General features: G+C 41.1%; 2 protein-coding genes across 5 annotated transcripts in view; one reads left to right on the top strand and one right to left on the bottom strand.

Annotated features, from left to right (window-relative positions):
* Nucleotides 1-286: 286 nt before the first annotated feature.
* Nucleotides 287-9905, bottom strand: RSRC2 (arginine and serine rich coiled-coil 2). Of its 3 annotated transcripts, none has more exons than XM_077308570.1 (10): nt 9768-9905; nt 7174-7330; nt 6543-6586; nt 4248-4463; nt 3485-3628; nt 3218-3340; nt 2696-2775; nt 2069-2301; nt 1422-1511; nt 287-912 (listed from the first exon to the last, which is right to left on the bottom strand). In XM_077308570.1, the coding sequence occupies exons 2-10, from the start codon at nt 7252-7254 to the stop codon at nt 733-735; spliced, it is 1191 nt and encodes a 396-aa protein (XP_077164685.1). In that variant the 5' UTR covers nt 7255-7330; nt 9768-9905; the 3' UTR covers nt 287-732. The 3 variants fall into 3 exon arrangements, with proteins under 3 accessions (XP_077164685.1, XP_077164684.1, XP_077164686.1); XM_077308569.1 differs by having other exon boundaries at nt 4248-4441; XM_077308571.1 differs by lacking the exons at nt 7174-7330; nt 9768-9905 and adding an exon at nt 5799-5876.
* Nucleotides 9906-9911: 6 nt separating this feature from the next.
* The window catches only part of KNTC1 (kinetochore associated 1), a 38163-nt gene continuing 23421 nt past the window's right edge, over nt 9912-24653 (top strand). The window contains exons 1-26 of one of the 2 annotated variants that reach the window (XM_077308562.1): nt 9912-10146; nt 10339-10483; nt 11167-11284; nt 11924-12039; nt 12639-12711; nt 13059-13136; nt 13565-13599; nt 14572-14682; nt 15014-15107; nt 16594-16646; nt 17148-17230; nt 17824-17881; nt 18125-18223; nt 18502-18545; nt 18652-18717; nt 19091-19166; nt 19963-20088; nt 20175-20264; nt 20371-20436; nt 21325-21386; nt 21957-22068; nt 22406-22549; nt 22791-22847; nt 23040-23141; nt 23322-23435; nt 23988-24131. In XM_077308562.1, the coding sequence (XP_077164677.1) occupies nt 10361-10483; nt 11167-11284; nt 11924-12039; nt 12639-12711; nt 13059-13136; nt 13565-13599; nt 14572-14682; nt 15014-15107; nt 16594-16646; nt 17148-17230; nt 17824-17881; nt 18125-18223; nt 18502-18545; nt 18652-18717; nt 19091-19166; nt 19963-20088; nt 20175-20264; nt 20371-20436; nt 21325-21386; nt 21957-22068; nt 22406-22549; nt 22791-22847; nt 23040-23141; nt 23322-23435; nt 23988-24131 (2244 nt within the window). In that variant the 5' untranslated portion in view covers nt 9912-10146; nt 10339-10360. Of the gene's footprint in view, nt 10147-10338; nt 10484-11166; nt 11285-11923; nt 12040-12638; nt 12712-13058; nt 13137-13564; nt 13600-14571; nt 14683-15013; nt 15108-16593; nt 16647-17147; nt 17231-17823; nt 17882-18124; nt 18224-18501; nt 18546-18651; nt 18718-19090; nt 19167-19962; nt 20089-20174; nt 20265-20370; nt 20437-21324; nt 21387-21956; nt 22069-22405; nt 22550-22790; nt 22848-23039; nt 23142-23318; nt 23436-23987; nt 24132-24653 lie in introns of both variants that reach the window. The other variant, XM_077308561.1, reaches the window with a different exon arrangement.

The raw sequence follows: 24653 nt of genomic DNA, 5'->3' as shown, positions 1-24653 counted from the left end.
TACTCAGCTAGCACAATAGGTGGGAGTGTAACAGGCTGAATCTTATAGACAGTAAGGATTAGACATGTTTCACAAACCTAATATGCTGCTGCTTACTGGAAACACGGCAATAGGAATAAAAACAATGCATAACATTCATGAAAACGGAGACTGAGTAACTTTTACTATTTGCTCCTCTTTTATGGAAGTGGGTTGGTTTGTAATCTGCAGTGTGAAATCTCCAATCGATTCTACCAAATTCAGAGCTGTCAGTGATTCAAGTGAACCAGTAAAAGTAACAGTAACATTAGAGAAAAACATCTTTATTAACCAGGTTTTGCACTGCATTATGTACTCATTGGCCCAGTCTGCTAAGTAACACCTACACAATGTTCTCATGTTTCAAGAGTTGAAAATAACTGTACAAGGTTAAAGTACAAAAGTACACAAGACAGCAGACACAAAATATCCAGGTATGAGTTTATCCTTCTCACCTGCGCTATTTTGAAAAGCAGAACTAAAATGTTGTCCTCCTGTAGCTCTGTCAAGTATATTGGAAGTGAGTATAACCTGATTACAACATGGAACACCAGAAATCACTGATCTGATATTTACAAAAATTGCAATGTCAATAAATTAAAGTCAATGCAACACCCATGCAAGCTAGAAATGCTAGCTTTTGGTGAATAAGGACCCCATGTTGGAACAAGAATCTTTTTTTGTCAAAGTCCCAGGGTTCGAGATCATGTCCATTCAAACAGCATCCATTCCTCGCATCGAAGATGTAAATCCCAATCCCATTCCTCTTTGCGTGTGAGTCTGTGACCTTGCCATTTCATATTGTGCATCTAGATTTCTGAATACTTCTTCCTGCTGTTTCAAAGTCTTATAACTTTCTTCATCCACTGAACTACTACCAGCTTCCTCCTCACTCTAGAATAAAAAACAAAATATTTTCAAGAAAAAAAATTATTAATGGATTTGACCTCCATGAAAGGGATAAAGTCAACCGAACTGCTCAAAGGATCAAATCCTTCAACACACATCTTTCACTCAAAATATCTACCTCTCATACAAATCAACGGCTCGCAATACGTAAACCCAGTGAACACTGTCCCTTCCTGGGGGGGGCTAATATACAAGGTGTTAGTTGAATTCATTCTCAATATACTTCTGCAGAAGACTTTGGCCAAGGGGTTTCTCACAACACTTCAAGTTCAAAGACACAATCTCCAGAAGACAACCTTAATATATACTTTTCCACAAAGCAGGAAGCTTATTTAGGTACTTATCGCAGTTAGCATTTAAGAAGCCTGCTCTCATACAAACAGGCAATATATTAGTAAAACCATCCTATTTGTTCTGGCTAATAAACGGAGGCATCACAACATTTCAGAACATTTAATGACAGATTAAGAAATGATCATGACCAGATCACGTACCTTGATGCCCATTAGCTTTCTAAATTTGACATTTTGGTCCTTATTTCCAAAATTGAGTTTCTCCCAGATTTCTGCAGATTGTGATTTATCCTATAAAAACATAAAAGAACATGTTATGCATATGTGTGGCGCTTTCAACTAATCGGAGCTTATTGGTCATGCTGTTGAGGAGTCACTGCCTAGCACATACCGGGATACAGACATGGAAAATAGCTCCTCACATATCTTAAACCTACTTTCCAATTTTTGGGCTGGCAACCAGAAACCACCCAGCTGCAAGCCTGGTTAACCTCTCTCACCCGCTTCAATTAGAAGTGGAACGTAATAATTCCTATGGATCAAGCATCCTTAAACAGCTTATAATGAAGGCTGTGTTAAGTGACAACCAATCAAGTGTACAACATATTAGACTCTGCATTCAGACCAGAAGATCCTCAAAGCTTAACTTCTAACCTTCATAATTAACTTCTAACCTTAACTTCTAACCTTCTAATCTTAACTTCTAACCTTCATAAGGCATTACTATCAGTTTTGCTTTCAAGTTTCTTCAGTTCCATGTAAACCGCCCTGAGCCTCCGAGGAGGGAGGTATATAAATGTGAAAATAAATAAATAAGCAATACAGAAAATAGCCATGAAAAAAATTACCCCTTCTTTTTTGCCCTGCCACAGCATTTTCCGCTTCTTCTCCTGTTCTGCAAACTTCATTGGGTTCACTGCTGCCGGGTTATAGTAGCTCGGAACAGCTATTCCTGTCTCCGCCAAGGCCTTTGCTTGCAGGGCTGCCATTTGAGCCGCCATCGCAATCTGAGGAGTGACTTGTGTTCCAGAGGCCAGAAGAGCTGCAACGTTGATGACAGAACTTCCAGTTGCAGCTGCCGCTACAATAAACATTGACATTTTATACAAGAGAAAGCATTCAGAATCTTCCCATATTGATTTGATATGGGATAAACATAATCCTCAATATTCACAAGAATTATCACAAACTAGGCCATTGGCTCATGCGGCAGAGAGCTTCTACTAGCTCATCCCAGAGTACTTGTCTGATGGAGCAGCTGTTTGAAAGAGTCCTGAAAGCAGAGCTTAGAAAAATCTTGAGGGCTTTGGTGCTTTCAAAACTGCCAATGATGCCAATGAGGAACAAATAAAGCTTTCTTGCTTGGATTTTAAGTCTCTCACTCAAAGTTTCAGCATTTCTATCTTAATACTCTCTCAAGTAGAAAAAAGCTATTTCAATTTGAAATCGTCAGCTAACAGCTCAAAAAGAATTACCAGCAGCCATTTCCTGTTGCTTCTGTTTTTCAACAAGCTCTTTCTCTCTCTGTTCTTGAAGTTTTTTTGCTCGTTCCAATCTAGAAAAAGCAAGGCATAAGTAGCCAGTCATTAAGGCTTACCTTTTCCCACATTAGTTCAAAACAGGACCAACACAAGATGTACAACATGCTTACATGCAAAATGTAAAATCTAGACAAGTTTTAATGGCTGAAACAGCTTAGTGCATTTCATTACTTTAGGGTTGTTTTTTGGGGGGAAGGGTGAGTTAATTAACTGCAATATCCATTGGTAAACATTCCCCCCAGCAATGATATCAAATAGCTAGGTGTTTTCCGAAGAGGTGCATCTCCAGTTTTATAGAGATAATATTAATATTAAAAATATACATAATAAATACTAATTAATGGGAGGAGAATGGTGACATCTGTTCCCCAAAGGCTATGATGCTTTAATACTAGCCAGTCACAAAATCTGTAAGCAGTTAAACTTCTGTATCTTTAGACAAAGAGAAGCCTATACCTTCTGGCTAAAGCTTCTTGGGCATCCATTGCTGTGTTCCGTCCTCTAAAAGGTGGAGGGCTAGGACTTCGACTGTGACTTCTGCTGAATCTTCTGGGTTTTTCAGGTCTCTTCTTTTTTTCTCTGCAGGCGGACATTTTAAAAAAGTTTCATAATGATTTAAATAAACACAAATTAGCCTTAATCTAATTGCCAGACTGCATTCTGAATTTTAAAGGTGCTGTACCCTATTGTTTTTACTTCTTTACAAAAAGCAGACAAACATACCTGCTTCTACTCCTAGTTCTGCTCTTGCTCCGACTTCTATGCCTGTGTCTAGATCTTGATCTAGAACGTGATCTTACACGGCGCTTTTTTTCTCTGCTTCGAGAACGTGACTTTTTTCTATCACGGCTTCTACTACGGTGACGCCTGAAAATACATTCCAAATTCTTTATCATATTTCCCAATCTGACAGTTCTCTTTTAATTGTAGCAAAATACAATCTAAACATTACATTGTATTTAGGAAATAACTAAAGACTATATTTTTGACTTCTCACCAACAAACAGCATATCAATAAACAGCACGTTGAGCAAAACATCTAATTAGCAGCCTGAAATCTATCAAGTATTTCTAGAACAAGCCAACAGTATCTCAGAATTTATCAAAACTGATGGCAATACCCAAGTCCTGAACTTTAAATGTGACAAGTGGTGGCTCAAGATTTCTGGTTACCCAATTACAATTAGTAGATGAAGCATTTGTAGGTACCAAACAAGTTATACAGGCTCATTAAACCCAAAAACAGTCACAATGGCACTTCAATGATGCTGCAACACCACTGCAAAGAAATGCTGGGGCAAATATTCAGCCTATTTAATTTCTTAAATACTTAATTTAATGTGTCAGTAATGAGTTAACATTTAAATCTTAACGTTGGCAAATTTAAATTGTTTACACTTTGTCAGCAGGATGCAAAACTTCTCAGAATACTTCAGAACAGCAGTAATCAGAAGAGGAATTATTCTTGAAGTGTTAAATAAACTACCTTTCACGAGACCGGGACCTTGAATGACTCCGTCCTCTTGAGGATTTTCTATCTTTGCGCTTATGCCGATCCTCACCGTTTTCAGAAGTATTCAAGCTATCTCTTCCTTTATCAGAAGAGTGTTCTTTGTCATTATGGTCTTCTGATGATTTGTGCTTTTTGGACGACTTTTCTTTGGACCCATGTCTTCTTGCCTGTTTTAAGAAGAAGTTGGTTCTTTCAGGAAAATAGTGCAACAAAGAGAGTTAGTATGGGCATCAGTAGATCAAGAATGATATGTTGTGATGCAACATTAGTAACCTTAGGAACAAGGCCCAGTCAACTGTGATGGCTTTAACACCACCATCTACCCAATGTTGCACATACACACTATCATTCCTCCTCCCTCCACTCTCCTTCCCCTTTAAACCTTTTATGAAACATAGCTAAAGTTCCTGATACCACGACCAGCTTCACAGCATTACACAGAACACTCCATGATTGGTAGAAAAAAAGGCACTGATTCCTAACACTAACAAGAGGATGTAATGTGGTAGGTACTTATTGGTCAACACATCGGCCATTATGAAGATAACGTGAAAGTAGTTCTAGAGCCCTCCTTTGAAAGTTACTAACAGTTTTATTTGCCAGGCAGCTTCAACTTAAACAACAGGTGATCAATATGACCGAACTACATTATTTTAAGTAAGCTTTGGCTACATAAAGTTTGGTTTTCCTTGCGATGTCTGGTGGAGGTTACCTGCAGGCATTCTTTAGACAGTAAATTCTATAAGTGCACATTTCTACCTTAAAGACTAAAAAAACCTTATGTAGAAAGAATAATAAACCTGACAGTTTCAACTATGACCTCACATCTTTCAGGCCCAACTAGACCTAATGAAAAACACTATACATATTCGCAATCCACCAACTTGCTGGTGAAGTCAGTTATATCTAACAAAGCATATATCATCTTCCCATTCTAAGATAAAGATATGCTAGGGGGTAAATCAGGCTAGGAGACTGTTTCAAGCAGTTTCTAAAAGCAGATCCATTTGGGCTACTTTTTTCTTGTCACCGTGAAAAAAAAATGCAGCGTTTCTGCTTATTCCATGACTACTAATGTGAAATAAATAAGACAAAGATGACTTGTGATGTAGATATTATGGGCAGGTCTACATATTTGTAGCCTCATTTATCATCATCATTGTAAATAACATCACTATCATAAGAAGCCCATAGTAATTTCAACACCTATTAACATAGCAGACATAAAGGCCTTGGAGCCTACGTTAAAAATATTAAGCCAAATAACACAGGATCTACCCACTAAATTTAAGACTTAAAATAAACAGGGAAATTTTCTTCAAGTCACTTAGAGAGCACCAGTCTTAAAAATATCATTTTAAAAGTTCACTTAACCATATGATTAAACATCAATAAAATCTGAGTAAACACGATGGAGCAGTCTTCTAAACATATACTTTGTATTACAAAACCACCATTATATCCCATAACCAATTTAAGTTTGTTTTTTAAAGGGAAATATGAGTTTGAATGACTAATAGTTACCTTATCATGAAGTAGGCTTATAATTTTGCTATCTGAGTCTGGAGCGTCTTCAGTTCAGTCTCTTCGCGCATTAGCACGCTGAGTATGATTTATTATAGAAATGTTATCATGTGATCTAAACAATATAGTCAATTTCACAAATACTCTCCTAGTTGTTTTTAACAGAGCTTCCATTGGAAAAGGGAAAGAAGTCCATGGTACCCCCATTAGATTTCTAATTTTTCTCGTTTAACACTCACTCAGTAAAATTTCACTTTCTAACCCTAAGGACTGTTCCTCTCCTCTGTTGGTAACTGACTTACCTACCAACATTATTGCATATTCACTCCTATGAACCCTACATCTTCCCTACTATTACAGGACCATGAAGCAGATCTACGTATGAATGGGTCAAATATCCTGAGGTAAGAAAGGCAAAGGGAGTCTGAGCTCCATCAGATAACAGAAGGTACAGGAGCTCTGATTAATGGAAGCTCTGTGAGAACCAAATAAACCTATTCTCCACAGAAATTTTCATTGTAGGTTGTTTCCACAGTTAATTTGCCTGAACTTTTGTCAACTATTACCTTTTTTTGGCAAATTGATGGCTTCAGTCATGCGTCTCACTCCAAACATATTTTCCTTGAATTTACAAGGTATTTTTGTACTTACCATTAAGTCAATTATATACAAGTTTACATATACTAAGACATATGTATAAATATGTCAGGTACAATTACCTAAGCACTACAAAGTATTAATTACCTCTTTGCTTCTGCTCCGGCTTCTGTGTTTTTTCCCGTCATTATCTGAGAAAATAAACATAAATCATAAAACAGCCTGGAAAACTTTATATTCTTTTTAAAAACAGCATATATTCAACCATTCCCAGACAAACCCAATTAAAAAGGAGCTCAGGATGTATTATATTTTCATCTTCTACATTACCTTTTATACCCAGCACACATATCACATTAATATGGTATGGAAAAGTTTTATATTTTTAAAATGGCTTCAGAGGTGAAAACTACCTTAAGTTCTATGATTTCCAGTATTTGATAGAATAATGTCTAAGAAAGACTTCTCAAATGTTTACGAGTTTTAAAATATAATACAACAACCGAAATGAAAGAAGGCAGGACTCAACAACAACAGTTACAAATCAGTTCCAGATCATAATTAAAAAAAAAACAAAACAAAAAAACACACACATTTACTTGGAAGTCTTAATTTCAATGGAATTTACAGTTTTACTCCAGTAAAATCACTGGCTCTAGATGGGAGTTACCTCTGCATAGAACTGTGCTATATAAATAAACTCCCTCAGTACAAATATCCCCAAGTGTACAAAATAATTATCAGCCAACTGAATTTGGAACTTTGGAGGCTTCCATACCTGATTTCCGTTTTCTCTCTCTTGACTGTGAGCGTGACCTTGAGAGATGATGTTTTGAAGTTCTAGGAGAACTAGATGCATCTGACTGGTCTTTTTTCTTCTCTCTGTCAGGAGATGACTTTTCTGGGGCTGCTGCCTCTCGCTCTGAATCACTAGCCTATTTCAAAATGGAATCAACATTTTACACTGTATCTGGCAAACAAGCATTTGAAATGTATGTCTAAAGCAACTGTCTTTAAACAATTATTTTCATGTCAATGGTACCTAAGATATCAAGTTTACTGAGAGCTGCTGTATTCTAGTTACTGATTAGATGTACAAGAGACAGCCACATAAAACACAGAAAAGAACAAAGGTACAAGAACTAGAGGGAATCAGAAATCAAAATAGTTGTTGTTGTTATAATACAAATACCAATATTATGAACACAGATTGTACTTTTACATAGCATTCTGTGCCTTGTCCCTATGACCCTGAGTCTGTGGGAATTCCCATGGCTGAGAAAAACAACATAATGAGCTTCAACATCACTCAGTGTTCGCTAGCTACCCATCATAATATTTGTATTTGCTTTCTTATCAAAATGACAAACTTGCACTTTGTTTTGATTTCTCACTCACTCTAGTACATTCTTGTGCCTTTATTCTTTTCTGCATTGTAGTTGTTGACAATTTTAATGCTCTGAAGCATTGCCTGACTAGATTTTTCTAAAACCAACAAATGTTCAAAAACTTGTACATACAAGGGTTTGCTCAAGCTGCATATTCCAACAAAAATAATATTAACAAATCATTAACCCATTTCGAATAATGTGACAGCCTTCCGACATGAAGGGACTTGCAGAGCTATCAGCCTCCTAAGCTCATCATAGCCCCTGACAGATAACGGAGATTCTTAATGCACTTCAAGTTAGATTTCAAAGGTGAAATTCCTTCTAAGTGACATTTTTGAAATTTAACCTTATTCAGGAAATATGGAAGTGGAAACCTACAAGTTCCTTTATTACACAGCAAATCTTTCTACCTCAGAAAAATGTACATCTTTTGTCTGAAACAAACAAAAATTTATCAAACTGATCAATTTCTGGCCAATTACACTTTCTACATTCCCACACCTGATAGATTAAAATGCAGCAAACCTGATCTATTTTTATTACCAAAGACAGATACATGTATGTTAATACACATCTTTGGTACAAGTTTTAGATAACTAGAATACAACTCAATTAGACCACACATTTTCCAAGTGGAAGCCTATTTTTAAACATATTTCATTTTGATTCAACAGAATACCAGCTTTTGAAGGGGATTCCAGTCCTACTTGACAATTCCCCCCTCTCCACTACTCAAAAACCCTTTCTATTTCATGTCAGCATAGAAAACATCTTTTCAATATTTTGCTTAAATGTTTCAGAGGGCACTCGGTCTGCAACAGAAAATCTGGATTTGACTCCTGGTAGTACATTGCAGACAAGATTTTGGGGGCTTAAGCTCTCAAGATTTAAAGCTCCCTTTGCAAAGGAGGTCACCGAGATCTGCAGTCTAAAAATTCCCACAACTATAAATCTTCCGTATACTACATACAGCCATGAGATATTTATTAAATACAAGTCAATCTTTCTGTATAAGAGGATCTCAATATATTGGGAATTGACTAGATGTAAAGCTTCCTGCAAAACATGTTTTACTGAATTTCCTCAGAAGGACTTATCCAGAAAACTTTGCTCACGCACACTTTTATATCATGTTTGTATAGGAAAAGATTTCCAGGTAAGTGGTCACCTTCAAGACTAGCAAAATTTGTGGCAGGGTATCGGAGCTTTCAGAAGTCACTGCTCTGGCACAGCTACAATGTGAGTCCCTCTGTCCTTATATCACAAGGTTGATGTTTTCCCATTCTTGCTACAGCCGAAGAAGTGAGCAGTGACTCTGGAGAACTCTTATGTCTCCAAAGTGCAGCTGGACTCCGGTTCTTTTCTACTGCTGCGGACAGACAAGCCCCCCCCCCCCCTTGACCTATCCAAAGAAGCACCTGCAGCCTCCCCCCCTCCCAAATGTTGTTCGTCTTTCCGGCTTTTTGCTGGGCCTGCAGACAGCCTCTGGACCTATCTGAGCGGTGACCCCTGCCCCAAAGGCTGGCAGTCGCGCTGTCTTTTCCTGCTGCGCACAGGCCAGCCCCCCCCCCCCGACCTGTCCGAAGAAGCGAGCGGGGCCTCCCAAAGCTCCTCCTCCCCCGCCCCAAATGTCCTTCGCCTTTCGGGGCTCCTGGACTCCGGCTCTTTCCTCCGGCTGCGGCCAGACCCCCACGTCCCGCCCCCCGTCCCACCCCCCCCCGCCCAATGAGCCAGGCAGCCTCTACTAAGGCTGCATCCCATAATAGCACGGCCCCCTCCCCGCGGGAGAAGAGGCGAAACTTCGCGAAAGGAGCCGCTCCCCCCGGGCCCGCCAGGCCCATCATGGCGGCGGCGCTGAGGGGAGGAGAAGGGAAGGGGCGGAGGGCCCGGGCGCCATCTTGTCTTCTCCGCCCGCCCGGCTCGCCCTCAGCGCTCGCCCGGCGGGAAACGGGCCCGCGGCCCCACGCAGCCCCCCACTCACCGCCATGCCGCGGCGCTCGGCGTGTGGAGACCGGGCCTCCGCGCACGCCTCCCCGACCCCGCTCGCCTCGCCTCGCCCGACCAGCGCCGCGCAACGCCCGCCCGACCAGCCTCCGCCGACTGAGGCGACCCAGCGGCCCCGCCCCTCGCCAGGATCCCCGGATGTCGCGCGGGCGGGGCGGGGCGGGGCGGGGCGGGGCGGGGAGCAGAGCGCCGCCCCCCGGCCGGGTTTGAGCCGAGGCGGGAACCGAGAAGGAACGAAGGAAGGAGGCGCGCGGGAGACGCCTGAGGGGGAGGAGGAGGCTTTCCTGAGGGGCAGGCGGGGATCCAACCGGTGGAGCTCCCCTCGCTGTGGCCCGGAGAGGCGCTTGGAGCGGCTGGTAAGGGGCTGCAGAGCAAAGCCTCAGCGTTAGACCCAGAGCATGTCTGGAAGCGCTCCCCAGAGGGATAAAATGCATCGCGGCGGCGGGGGGGGGGGAGATAAAGCAGGTTGTTTTGGTGCAGTGTGAAGGTTCAAGTGCTTTTGCTGTCTTGCCTTCTTTATTTTCTGCTTCCCTCCCCCCCCATCATAGCGTACAGAAACTTTTTGAGAAAATGTGGGACTGTGTTGAGCTTTTTGGGAGCGACGCTACAGAAACTCTGAACGTCGGTGCACAAGAATATGGAAGTTCCTTCTATCAAGTCAACACACTGGTTAAAATCTCATCTTCAGGAAAAGTAGGTTTTTCTGTTTGTGATCTTGTACAGAATTACCTAAAGCTGTCATGACAATTTAAATAGTTTATGGTGGCAGAAACTTTGATTAGCAAGAGTCAGAGTGGGTTGTGTCATAAAAACTTATTATGCCATGGTACATTTTTCAAAGGCCGTTTTTTTTTTATTTCGATGATGCCACGTGAATATACTGGAGTTTAATAGTGTCCAGGTGGGGTCTGGAGACTGCCTGGCATTATAACCGCTCTCCCCTGGGGAAAATGGCTGCTTTGAAGGGTGGGCTGCATGGCCTTATGCCTTGCTGTGGTACTGCCCTCCACATGATTCAAATCTCCAGGTTTTTCCCACCCTGGAGTTCGCAACTCTAGATATAACTGTGTAATCAAATTAAGGTGCTGTCGACTTGCACTTGACTTTAGCTCTCTGATCCTCAATTACCTGTATCAATTGATTGCTTTGAGAAGGCTGCGAGAGGTGGCAGCAAGACAAGACCCCACCGCTACCACCTTACAGTCCAAAAAGTCTTGTTGCACAGTTTCAGCGCTGTAGGTGCTGTTTCTCAGCCCCTTCCTTTTGAGAGTTTAGGTATCCTGGGGAGGGGCACATGTTATGGTTAGGTGTGCCAACAGTGGTCTAAATGCCAAGCCAGAATTTGTATCTTCAGATTCTTCTTTTGTGTTTCTTAGACTTTGTCCGACCCAAAGTTACAGGCCTCTAATTTGAGCGATGGCTTCATCTTGGTAGCTGACAAGTCAGTGGTGGTACTTGATACATTCCACTCTCCACGGATGTTGGATCAGTTTGGTGAGCATTCAGATTTCTGAAGGGAAGAAGCTATGAAAAGGCTGAACTTCAGGGTTTTTCTCTTAAGACAGATGAATGTGCAGCATGCTGCAGTCTCTCCCAGACTACTGCATAGGCTGTGCTGTGCTGTGCTGGGTTTCTAGAGTTCCTGGGAAATTCTACCTCTTTCCCCCACCCCTAATTCCCTTATACTGGAGATGGCCTTGGGTGCCTAAGCCCACAAGAAATTGGTAGTTCTGGCTCATTACTTTTGTTACCAATGTAGAAAACATTGTAGAAAACATTGGAAACGATTTTGCCATTTTTCTGCCTTGTATATAAAACAGCAAATATAGAGTGAATGTTTGCTAAAGATTTAAAGTGTTCACTGGCTCAAATAAGTTCTAACAACCTGTTTCCTTTACATCTCTGTGTTGCAAGTCTTACCTTATTTCGAGGGGTGACTGCTTTGCTAAATACCGACATGTACAGTCTTTCCATCTAGCCATACGTTAAATAACCAAGAATGCCCTGGTTGAAACCAAACTGGGCTGTTGATTGATATGCTGGTAAAGACATGATGTGCTAACTTTAATTACACAAGACTTTATGGCATCTCTGGCCCATGGGATCTGAATGCCTACTTTTTTAACCTTTCAGAGACTGAAGTTGATATTGCTGGCTTGTGCCAAGAAGGGCATTTTTTGGTGGTTGGTGAGCGAAGCGGCAACTTGCATCTGATTCACGTGCCATCAAGGCAAACCTTGTTAACTCGTGTATGTAAAATCCATTCCTTGCTAGTTTCTGTACCTCTTATAAGTTAAGTTTCTTAAACAGCTGCCTTGGCCTAAGTTACATCACGACACCATAGTACTGTCAGGCCAATTGAATCAATGGCTCAGACCTAAGAGTCTGGTCTACCTCTGTTACCTGACATCTGTTTTACTGAAAGAGAGCCAGTGAAGAGTGTTGCACTTGAATCTGGGAAACCACATGTTTGTATCCCTGTGACCCAGGTTAACCTACCTCACAATGTTGTTGTTATATCAGAATGAAAGAGGAGAGAATTATGTAAACAACTTTGGGTCCACACTGGAGGAAAAGTGGGGTATAGGTATCCAAATAAAAATAAATGCTGAACCTGGGGCTTGTATATGAAAAGCATGTGTTCAGCCACAGACTTTTAAGCATGGGCATGTAGGTAAAGAGCTAATATTGAGGCGTCAAGTGTTAACAAGTTCTTGTGCTACTACAGCTGCCAATATAACTTTCAATAAAACCACACGTCAGCTAGGCTTAATGTGAGACGTTTGATAGAAATTGCATCGTTTTCAGAAACTGCATTAAGTGTCCCTTTGAACTTATTGTGTGTTAGATGCTGGTTCAGAAGTCTTCAAAGGACAGAACGTACCTGAGTCTCCATCTAGAAAAAGACAGCACTGATAAAGGTATGTTACCCTAAAAATGAATTAATATATGTTCACTGGAAAAAAAATTGTAACATGCTAAGATGGCCCTCATTGGGGGACCAGTATCTTAAAATTTTGCACACTGGTGGAATCATATGTACTTACTTATTAGATTTCTATGCCGCCCTCGCTTGCATTCTTCTTTTTCATCTTCTGAATCTTAATTGCATTGCATCTTGTGTGGCAAAGACAACATTAAGCTAGGTTATACTTTTTAAAATTCTCTTGTTTACACTTGATAAACCTTGGCATGATCATCTCTTTACTTGTACAGTGCTGTTAACAAAGCCTTCCTGAAATTTGCCTTCTGTGTGATTCTTGTGTAGGTACCTATCATGCATTTATTCTCACCAGGAATGGGGTCTTCTGTATTATGCACCTTCCCCTTCGCAAAACTCAGAAAGGTAGGAAAACTGTATAGTCATCTTGAGTCTTAACAAGCCTGCTTATAGTAGGTCTGTGTTGTGAGTATAGTCTATGTTGTGAGGCTCGATTTATTAGATTATGGCCCTTTGCTGTTCCAGTTCCATGATTTGTGGCTGCCCTTACTCTAATTTTTATTTTAATGTACCATATTTGCCCATACTCTTTTTATATTACAGCCCCAATCTAGGTGGTGCTTGGAAAACTTTGTTCTAAATAACACTCTTACTGCTGTGTTGAAATGCCTGTGCCATCAAGTCACAGCTTATTCATGGTGACCCCCGTAGGGTTTTCAAGGCAAGAGCTAAAGAATTATATTTCCTTAAGATAAAATGACCTGATGCTGTAATTATAGCTGTGCAGTAGAAAACTGCTTTTCACAGGTTATTTCTTTTCTGTATTCATACAGCAATTGATATCCAGGACCTCAGTACAGCAAAACAGGTAACCAGGAATGTTTACTAGTCTAATATCTGATGAGCTGGTTTTCAGATTCTTTGCTTATGACCCAGGCTAACCCCATAGACATCTGGGCCCAGTACAGATGTGGTTGTCACTAGTTATTTTTAAATACTAGTGAACAGATTATAAAGTTTACTGAAACTGGATGCAAACATGAGTGTCTTTTTCTGAGCGGGGGCAGGGAGAGGGGGAGAAGGAGAGTGACAGGGAGATAGCAAGAGCGATCTGGCCAGATAGAGTGGTGCTGCAGGAGATGTTTCTGGAGGACATGAAGCTAAATGTTAGCTGGTCCCAGATAGAACAATAGAAGCCCTTGCTATTTCACTTTTCAGCTTTCTTGGAAGCAGGACTTACACTGAACTTGGGCTTGACCTTAGAAGAGAAGAACCAATGAGCAGGAAGATTGGCTGTGGCCCTTCTCCTTGCTGCCCAGTCAGTGTAGCCAGCAGTTTCAGAATTGTGGAAAAGAGGGTTTCCAAGACCGAGGCTACAATTTACAGGTGGGCTTGAGAATTGTGCAGGAGAGTAAGAAAAAGCCAGAGAAAATAGTCGTATTATAAGTCCACCTATTCTTTCTTCTGTAGGGCCACCTATAAAGTATATTGTACATTGAGGACGTAGAAAGGGTAGTAGTGGGCTAATCAAATGGTTAAAAATTTCCAGTAAATTCTATGGCATAACTTCACAAATGCCCCCTCACCTCCTGCAAAGGTGACTTCTTGCAAAAAATATTTGTATTCCTGCTAATTTCCCATAGGTCTATAAGAACACGATTTCCCCCCTTCTTTCTGTGGCAAATATTGATAAATAAGCATTGGCATGCTTTGTTGGATTATAGTATTTTAGATTTTTTTCCCATGAAGTATTCTTCAAATTAATTTTTACCGTCTTAAGAAATTGTGTAGCTGTCCTTAAAAAAAAAAATCTGCAAATGGTTATTTGCTTTTCCTCCAGCTACAAGAGCAGGTGGAAACCTGTTTTATTTCTACAGAAGAATATCACCCTGCTGGTTGTCTTACTTCTGTGACTAGATGCACGGCAAATAAGATTGCTTTGATGATAGGGGTAAGTAGCTATTTTGCAATTTTTGAATGTGTATTTAATGTGTATTTAACCTTTTAATGTGTATTGAATGTGTATTTAACCTCTTTAAATGCTATTAGCTGCAACCATTCTATCAGTTAATTTACAGCAACTGGACTGTTTTTGGATTTATGCATGTTATTTGAGGTTCAGAAGCCTCCCCCCACCCCCAGCACAGCAAGAGACTGACATCTAAGGATCTGTTGTGGCAGTCATGGGACATTATATTGAATTTAATGTAAACAAGGGTGATTTAAAGAAATCTGTTATGAAAGAAATGTTCTAGCTTCTTATAAATATTTTGTTCCAAAAGGGTTTAGGTGACTGTGCCATATCTGTGTGGGAGGCAGATCCTAATAAAAAATTGATCTCTCTTCAAAGTGTTCTTGATTCAAGCATGGTCAGCGGTAAGTTCTTTGACATATGCTTCTTACACAGTCCTTTCCCCCCACGATTTAAGTCTTTGACACATTTAGACTTGGACCCAAATCACAATTGCAGCAAAACTATACCTAGCTGATATTCTTTTACATATATTTTAAGCCCACTACTGCAGGTCCTTTCCTCTGCTGCCAACAGGAACCGTTCCCTGCCCTTCCCAAATGACAACTTTTCAAATACTTCAAGCGAACAATGGCACCCTCTCAACCTCCTCTTCTCTAGGCAACATTCCCAAATCGCTCAATTATTTCTTACAGGGCTTTGCCCCAAGGCTCTGTATTATCCTTGTCACTCTCCTCTTCACCCTCTCAATTTTGTCCACATCCTTTTTGAAGTGAGGCCTCTGAAAAGACACACAGTCCTCCAGGTGCAATCTGACCAATGCAGTTTACAGTGGGACTATGGCATCTTGTGATTTGGATGTGATGTCTCTGTTGACACAGCCCAAAACTGCATTTGCCTTCTTTACCAATCTATTATTTTTCGTTCATGTTTTGTTTATTTATTAATTTTTTATACCACTCTACCTTGCAGCTCAGGTTGGTTTATAGTATATACTCCATTATAATGCGTGGTACAATACTCAAGAAGTTAAGAAATTGAATTCAGTAACTTACGTTAACATTATAAACGCTCAGACTGTTAACTGTATAACCATATTATAACTATCGCCTGGGCTGATAATGTCTTATGATGATTCTAGTGGGTGTATCTGATTGGGGAGGGCATTCTGGGGGCTTAGAGTCCACTCCAAGATCTCATTTACGCACACTGCTACCCAGAAGTGTATTTTTGTGACCCACTTACCCTTATCAAATTGCAATTGTTCTCCTTTGCCCACTTTTCCACTATGTTAAAATCTCGAACTTTTATCTTCTGGAGCGTTTCCCACTCCTCCCAGTTTGGTGTCATCTGTAAATTTAATGAGGAGTCCCTCTACCCCCTCATCCAGATCACTGATAAAAATGTTGAAAGGTACCAGACCCATTACTGAGCTCTGTGCCCCCCACTGCGCACCTCCCTCCAATCTAATGAAATACCATTGATGACGACTCTTTAGGTGCAGTTTCCTAACCAGTTCCCTATTCACCTAACCATCTGATTCTTTGGCAGGATTGGCTGTGGAGACGCAAGCAGGGGAATGGGTAGTTGGTGAGGAGCTTAGTTTGTCTCTGAATGATGCCTAGTTTGTCAAACCAAACCAGAATTAGCACCTTTATAGAGCCAGGAGGGACCTAATTGATCCCATCAGTCACTTGATCACTGCTGATTTGGTAGCTACCCTCTGGCCATCTGCAGGCTGGCAGCCTTTTCCAGCAGCAGGTTACCACACTGGCAAAGAGGAGGGTCTGCTGGATTTACTGCTTGCATCATTGATGCCTTCCACTTTTCAGTTCAGCTAGCTTTTTCCTAGTGGCAAAACTAACAAACCTGTGTGTATTTGTTTTGCAGCTGTAAAACAGTTTCAGGTTGTAGATAATCTGTTGTACACCTTGGATGATGAGGCAAGTGCATTTTTATTAAATGATTTTGTAATGGCTTCTGTATAACATTAAGTTTCATAGTTTCAGTATCTTTTCAATGTAATAAGGAGAAAGTCAGTGTAGATAATTCTGATTCAAAATAGTAAATTCTGGTCCAAAATAGGGTTTACTATGTCTGGTGAGATTCAGGAGCACCTGTAGTTTAACAGGCTTCACATAATTGCCTCTGTGAGTAACAAAGTGACATCCAGTAATGGTGAAGATAACTAACATCTTCTGACAAACTGTCTTTTGCTGTGATGAATGTGAATGTTCATCTGATATGAACATTTGTTCATATTTCTTAAAATTCTGAATTTCTAAGTTTGGTCTGATGACCACTACCAGCCTATTACCAAATACTATTCTGAAACATGAAAAATTTAACTGTAACGGATTTCTTTTAACGCACCAAGTAATCAAAAGAAATAGGTCTTCCTCCATATATAAATATAAGTAAGATACTGTTTTGTTCTTTTGCAGAATGTCTTAAGCATGTGGGACGTTGACTCATTCATTATGATTTGGGATTGGCCTTCAGTTCACATTGAAGAATTTCTTCTGATGTAAGAATCAGATATTCATCAGTAGCAGGGTTACCTGTGGGCAACTGCAGCAGACCATGCTCTCTTGTAGTTCACAGAAATGCTTCTGAGGCCCAGCAACCACTGAAAAGGCTGGAGCTCAGACTATTGCTGAATATTTCTTAGGGAAGAATGTGTGTGCGTGTGTGTGTGTGTGTGTGCGTGCCAGCACTCGTGTGTGAACAATAAATCTTGCTGGAAAATAAAGGTGGCCTGCAAGAAATTGCGGGAGGAGAGAGAAAGATGGTCCTTAAGTATGCAGGTGCCAGCTCATGAAGAGCTTTAAAGGTGAGCCAGTTTGGTGCAGTGGTAAAGAGCAACGGGCTCTCACTTGGAGAACCAGGTTTGAGTCCCTCATTCCTCCTCCACACGCACCCAGCTGGGCCAGTCACGGTTCTCTCAGAACTCTCTCTCAGCTCTGCCTCTACCACACAAGGTGCCTGTTCTGGGGGGGGGGGGGGAGGGAGGGAAGGCAAACACAAGCCATTTTGAGACTCCTTACAGTAAAGTTGGTGTATAACCACCCCCCCCCTTCTTCTTCTGTTCTTCAAATAATAAGCAATATTTTCCTTTAGCCAGGGGAGTACGAGTCATCAATTGGTAGCATTGACAGAACCTGATGACGACATACAGGTATTAAGTTCCAACTTCTATCAGCAATAAATCCACATAATGTCTTCTTAATGTGGCCTCCAAAGTCACAGCACAGAATGTCAGAATGAAGTTCAGAACCACCGGTCTAGATTGTTGGTATCTTCCCTTTGATGGGGGTAATGTTCACATTTACTGCTTCCTGAAGATGCGGGAGTATAATAGAAATATACGGGGTGGGGTTGTTCTTTACTGAGGCCCTTTCATTGATGGTTTTCTCTGCAGATGAGGAACCTTGTGGTTTTTGCCCTGCCTGCCATGCACCAGCTCTACTGTTTGGAAGTGATGAACGTCTCTTCGCTGGTTCAGAGTGGAATAAACACAGTACGTTTTTATCTTTCGATATTTCCCTTCCAAATACGTTGGGATTAGGATGAAGGTCTGGAAGCAAGAGAGCAAAAGTCAGAGGTGAAACAATGGTATTGTTCAGGGTTTGGAAGAAGAATGAGTTTCCCAGGGAAGGAAGAGTTAAATGTTGGTATTCAGTCAGGTCACTTGCATGTAAACCCGGGTGACTTCAGAGGATCTGATTTGAAAGTAACCTTGCCCAGGATGTCATTTTACAAAAGGCAGTTTTCACTCACGATGTGGCTTCTCTGCAGGATACAATATACTTTTTGGAAGGTGTCTATGAAGATAACCAAAAGTAAGTCTGTTCTTTAATTTAAAGTTAAAATATTGTTTTCGTTTTTGTTATAAAAGTAAAATATTGCTGTATTTGGTTATGACCCAGTTTTTGCATTCATTTCTAGGTCTTCAGATATTCCAGTCTCATTTCTGGTAATGAGGTGCTTAACAGAAGCTGCCCCTGAGGACAGGTATATTTTTGGATTTCTGGATAATGATATGGCTTCAGTGTAAGCCATACCATTACCATTCCATTATCCAACCAAAACTGGGAACAGTTCAGTTCAGCTGAAAAGCCTGTGCTGCGTTTCCCCCTTGGGATCCATGGGACTAGTGGCACAATCGGTGCACATGGATTTGAAAGGGATTCATGGCTTCTTAAGTAGGAGTTAGGCCCTTGTGCCTAGGAAGCTGTTTTCCAGGCTTGGACACATGCAAGGCCTTCAGTCCAAGGACAGAACTGAGAAAGCTCAGTGTAAACCTGAAACGATTGTATTGGAATTTAAAGTGTGCAGAATTTATAAGCTATCTGAAGCACAGATTTCATTTCCCCTCTCTCCCTAGACTGAGTCGTTTACTTCACAAGCATAAATTTACTGACGCTGAGAATTTTGCTCTTCATTTTGGACTAGAAGTTGAGGTAAAGGACTTCTGTCTGAATGATACCCCAGTGTTTACTGCCAATTGCAAAACCACAAAGCATTTTCTTCTGGTGGCTTTAATGCCTATTCATTCATTCATTCATTCATTCATTCATTCATTCATTCATTCATTCATTCATTCATTCATTCATTCATTCATTCTAGTCATTACAAATAAGCCCCACCTTCTGGGCTGAAAACCAAATACCATAGTGGAATTTTTTTTAAATTTAATAATAATTTATTATTAATACTTATGAATAATTTAATAATAAATGCCCACAGTGGTGTTAACTGTGTAAAGTTTTGTTTCACTGTTTATAAGAACTTAAGAGCCATGCTGGATCAGACTAATGGTCCAGCCAGCCAGCATCCTGTTTCACATTTTGGCTAACCAGTTCCTCTGGATCGCAAACAGCGGGGCATAGAGGAAGCGGCCTTCATCCTGCAATGTTTCCTCTTGACTCAGAGATTTAGTGCCTCTGAATGTGGAGGTTCCCCTCAATCAGCATGGCTGATAGTCACTGATAGACTGTACTAATGTATCAAATTCCTTTTTAAAGCTGTTTATTCCTGTGGCCCTCACTACATCCTTTAGTGACAACTTACACATTTCAGTTACTCTCTGTGTAATAAGAAAGTCTGGAGGTCTTTGAACTGTTGACTACATGCATGCTTGTGCACAGTAATTCTGATTTTTAGTCTAAGGATACTGCCAATGCATGCATGGCATACGCTTCCCTGCTCTACAAACTTGATTTGAAGCTGGAATAACATTGTGGTCTTTACATGCAGCTTGTTTATAAAATGAAAGTGAGTTCTATTTTGGAAAGATTGACTTCAGAATCTGTAAACCACAATGGACAGTCATCCGGGCTAGAACTCGTGACTCAAGCGAAGGAAAGCTTAAATAAGATAAAGGTATAGTCTCATCTCTGAGTAATTTATGTTTTATCCCTTGTGTGATAAAGGTAATTTGAGAGGTCTTATCTGCTTCCTCTAAATAGGACAACCAGTTTGTGGTTGAGTGCTGCATAAATACCCCTTGGCCAACATATGAAATAGCACACACAATGCTCAGCTATGCTGAAAACAGGGTAGGTTTTGACATTGCTCTGGTGTTCAAATCTTCATTGCAACCTTTGCATGGGCAATTAACCTCTGGGCTGCAATTCAGTTCATGGCTTGTCCTGCTCATTCCAGATCTCCAGCAGAGGCGTCACCATCGTTGCCTCTCTTTCTAGCAAGAATTCTGCCTCTCTTACCACGGTAAGAAAATAAACACTGGGCCACCATTCATGTTTAAACTAGGAAGTGGAAGGAGGATATTGGGAGTTAGAAATGTTATCTGGCACAGAAATAGGATTAAATGTTCACAATTGTTATAAAGGTTTGCTGGATAGTGAATTTTGAAATCTATTTCAAGACCACTTAACTTGATACCACCAATGAGAGCCAGTGTGGTGTCGTAGTTAAGAGTGGCGGACTCTAATCTGGAGAACCAGGCTTGATTCCCCACTCCTCCTTCACATGCAGCCAGCTGTTCTCTTTGGGCTAGTCAGTTCTCTTTGGGCTGATCTCATGGGGAGTTCTATTAGAGCTTTCTCAACCCCATCTACCTCACAGGATGTCTGTTGTGGGGAGAGGAAGGGAAAGGGGTTTGTAAGCTGCTTTGGGACTCCTTTGGGTAGGGAAAAGCAAGGTATTAAAAAAAAACAGCTGTTCTCTCTCTTCACTTATTCATTAAAAAAATTATGTATCTGCTGTTCTCCCAGGCACCCCAGAACACGATTGTAGGAAAGTAAATGTTGCTTATGTAAACAGGCACTAAAGACTAGGAGTACCTGCTGTCCATGCACGTGTAGCTGCTCTGAGACAGAACGCACCTGCCCAATTCTCACATAAAATGTCCCCTCTACCAAAGGGCTTTGTGGCCAAAAGGGAATTTAAATCCAGGTTTCCTGGCCGAACAACCCTCCAGGCACTGCACGATGCTGTTCCTTACATGCAGAGCTCTGTGCTAGTGCAGTGGCCGTGGAGGAACTGTTAGAAAGGCTTTCCCATCGAGAGAATGGTCCAGCTAGCTCAAGATTCTTATGTGGCTTTAATATATTTGAGGAATTTGGAGGGATAAAATAAATCTTTGTCTCCACTTAGGTGCTGCAAGCCCAAGCAAGGCTGACAACTTTTTATGGAGCCTTTGGTCCAAAAAAATTCAGGTTTACTTTTTTCCTCCTTTTGTGGTTTTATGTATTATTTAGTAATCTTCCTAGAAAGCAATGTGCCTGAGTTTATGTTGGCACCTGACATTTTCCATCCCTGCAAACTTGTGTTACATGAAGGATGAATAGAGAAAACGAGCTCTTTGTTAAAAATACAATATTCTATATTAAGGAAACTGGTCATCTCCAGATTATAAATTGTGGCTTCTTTGGGTAGTAAAAAAGTCCTTTACACACCGGCATACTGGAAGGCAAAATCGCCCAAATTGTATTTTGAAAAATGTCAATGTCTAGATTGCATAGAACTTGTTGAACCTGGAAGCAAGAATCCCCTAAAAGTGTTTCTTGGCTTTGCGTTCATTGCTGGCCTCAATTAATCCAAAAGCTCAGAGTCTGCTATATTCTTTCAAAATTTAACACCCTTTTGGACAGGAAAGCCCCCCTGAATACAGCATTTTAAGTATGCTGAATACAGCATACTTCATTTTAAAGTTCCGCCTATACATTTATAGCTGCAGTGTATATTTTTAATTTGAGTTATGAGTGAACAGCAATTTGTACTCTTAGTGGATCCACTTGGCTGACGTTTCTGAACAATGAAGATGTCTTCAAAGACATCCTTTACCAGCTGACAGAAGGAAATCTCTTCTCTGCATCCTATCTCTGGAAAAGGCATCAGGTAAATGACATCAGACACTCCCCTCTCCCTGCTGCTGGCATCTGGGTTATTGGCATCTAGTCTGAGCAGAGTGACTGCAGTCTAAGCCTGCTGCATAGGATTGCACTGATTAGATGGTTTTGCACCATGAAATGTTTCTTGGGTGCCAAGGCTTGGCAAAGACCTCTGCTTGGACAGCTATTGCCAATTGGAGGAAACATACTGGGTTAGATGGGCCAGTGATCCATCTCACTGTAATATAGCAGCTTTGAACACTCACAAATTCTGGGTTAGAAATGATTGCTACTGGTCTTGGGGTGGTGAGACTATTTCTTAAATGCTTTTTACTCCTTTCTAGGGAGATTTCACAGAACGCTTTAGCGTGGAAATGCTTGAGAACCTGCTCAATGCCATCTCTGCAACCATTTCTCGCAAGGAGCTTTGTTTGTGGTTTAGAGACGGGATCATGCCTTTCATAAATCTTGCTTTGCCTCAAGGACAGGTAATCTCCTGGAGGGAGGAATCCTTGTGCAAGTCTTCTGTCAATAAACATAGGTGAATAGGTAGACATGCACGTATGTTTTTTTAAAGCTCAAGGAGTGATCTGGTCATATCCAAGGCTGTGGTATTGCTCAGCAGGGGTGTACTGGATGGGAGTCTATTTTGTATATGGACACGATGCAAGGATAAGAAGTTAGTTTGTGTATACACACATGTAACCTAGTTTGATTCTTGTATTCCAGAAAATAATGGCAAAATGGCTGGAACAACAAGCCCGAAATCTTGAGTTAACTGACAAGGTAGGCAGGAAACCTGGTGGGATGAGCAGGTAAAGAAGGGAGCAGCCATCAGTGGTGATCAAGGCAGCAGCAAAGGGAGAAGAAATCCAGGAAGGATAGGTGGAGGGGACAGAAAGGGTGTGTGTGTGGAGGGGCCCCCTCTTGTGGGTTCCCACTTGTATTACTCTAATCCAGGGTTCTCATTTCAAACAGGCCAACTGGCCAGAAAATGGACTTGAAATGGCCCAGGTGTTTTTTGCCAGTTATTCTCCAGACAAAGCTGGAGTTGCCTCTTCGTTGTGCTCGACTCTCTGGGTAAGGATTCTGGCACCAGGGAAACCATGTTTTGTGTCAGGGGTGTGTCTAGCAGTCTAGTTACTCCTAAAAGACTTGCTTTGGCTAAATTCATGTGCTCTTAATTTGCCCTTTGGAGGAGGGAGGGGGTGTTAGGCTGTGATTCTCAGGGAAACGATCATGTTTTTATATCATCAGAAGGATAATAAATGTGAGGAGGTCCGTCGCTTAGCAAAGCTGATCCGAGCTCTACAAGGCTTGATAGATCTTCACAGAAAGTACAACTGCAAGCTGGCCCTCTACGAGTTTGAGAAGGTATTAAAACAGCAGCAGCATCCATATTGCCTCTGGGAGGCCACTGTATGGTTTGAGGCAAGAGGTGTTACTGAATTTTGTGAACTCACAGTGTTCTGATTAGAAAATCCCAGTTTCTGCCGAGCTCTTTTCTTGTGTCACGATATTGTAGCTGTCTTTTTCTTTTATATTGTTTTTACACAACTGATGCAAAAACAGGCATCAATTTTAACAGCAATTTTTTTAATCCCACCTGGCTGCTATGGTTGGGTTGGGGTGAAAGCAGCAACTTGGGAACACCATCAGGCCTTGCTTCTGAGCTTTCCCAAGGCTTGCTTCAGGCCTGGCAGCAGAGTGGTGAACTGAACAGGCCCCTGCTTTGATGCAGCAAAACAACCATTTCTGTTCTCGAAGTCTAATGCTGACTTCAGTGACCTGAGTCGATCATTCTTTGCATGATAATCAAGTATTTTCCGAGGTCAGTAGATTGTTATGTGCGATAATACTTGACGTGTGCTGCTCACCTTCAGAGAAGAGCTCATTCCTCAGGCCTTCTTTTTGTGTGTCCCTTAGGAAAATGCAACTACAATAGCATTCCGTATGATTGATAGAATTTTGGTGGCGGAACTCATTCCAGCAGCTTTAGAGAAATTTATTGAACCCTATATGTGTCAACACAATCTACATAAAGATGAAATTCTCTTGCAGTACATAAAGGTATGCTAATCTGTACTCCAAAATGAAGCCAGAATATTTTAGTAGAAATAACCGAAACCTCATGCATAGCTAGCCAGTCCGTTCCAGAGGGCGGTGTCAGTAGTTGGGGGTTCCAAGGCTCAGGGTGGGTGGACCATCCCCAGGCCAAGAGAGGGAAAAGTGCTCTCACTCAAGGTGTTGGTTCACAATGGCTGCTTTCACCCCCACTAAATAATCCTCTCTCAGTCCATACTTTGAGAGTAGATTCTACTCTGTGCAATGGCAAAATCAGCTTGCAAACGGTTGTTGAAGTGGATTGAAACTGTCTTATTTGGCAAGTGTAAATGCGCCCAACCTTTAAATCACTCTTATTTTTAAACCCCTCAGTAGTACCTGTTGCACAAGTCCCCCTTTGGGTCTCATTTATTGTTGTTCGGCCTGTTCTGTTAAGTTTTATCAGTTTTAAATTTTGCTTTGAGAACTGTACGGCTCGTTTTGTGCTGGATGTTGTATACTGCTTTGGAACGATTTAAATTTTGTCGA

The sequence above is a fragment of the Paroedura picta genome, chromosome 13 (assembly GCF_049243985.1).
Source record: "Paroedura picta isolate Pp20150507F chromosome 13, Ppicta_v3.0, whole genome shotgun sequence".
Lineage (NCBI taxonomy): Eukaryota > Metazoa > Chordata > Lepidosauria > Squamata > Gekkonidae > Paroedura > Paroedura picta.
Note: the sequence above shows the minus strand (reverse complement) of the source record. Positions and strands in the feature narration are given on the sequence as shown.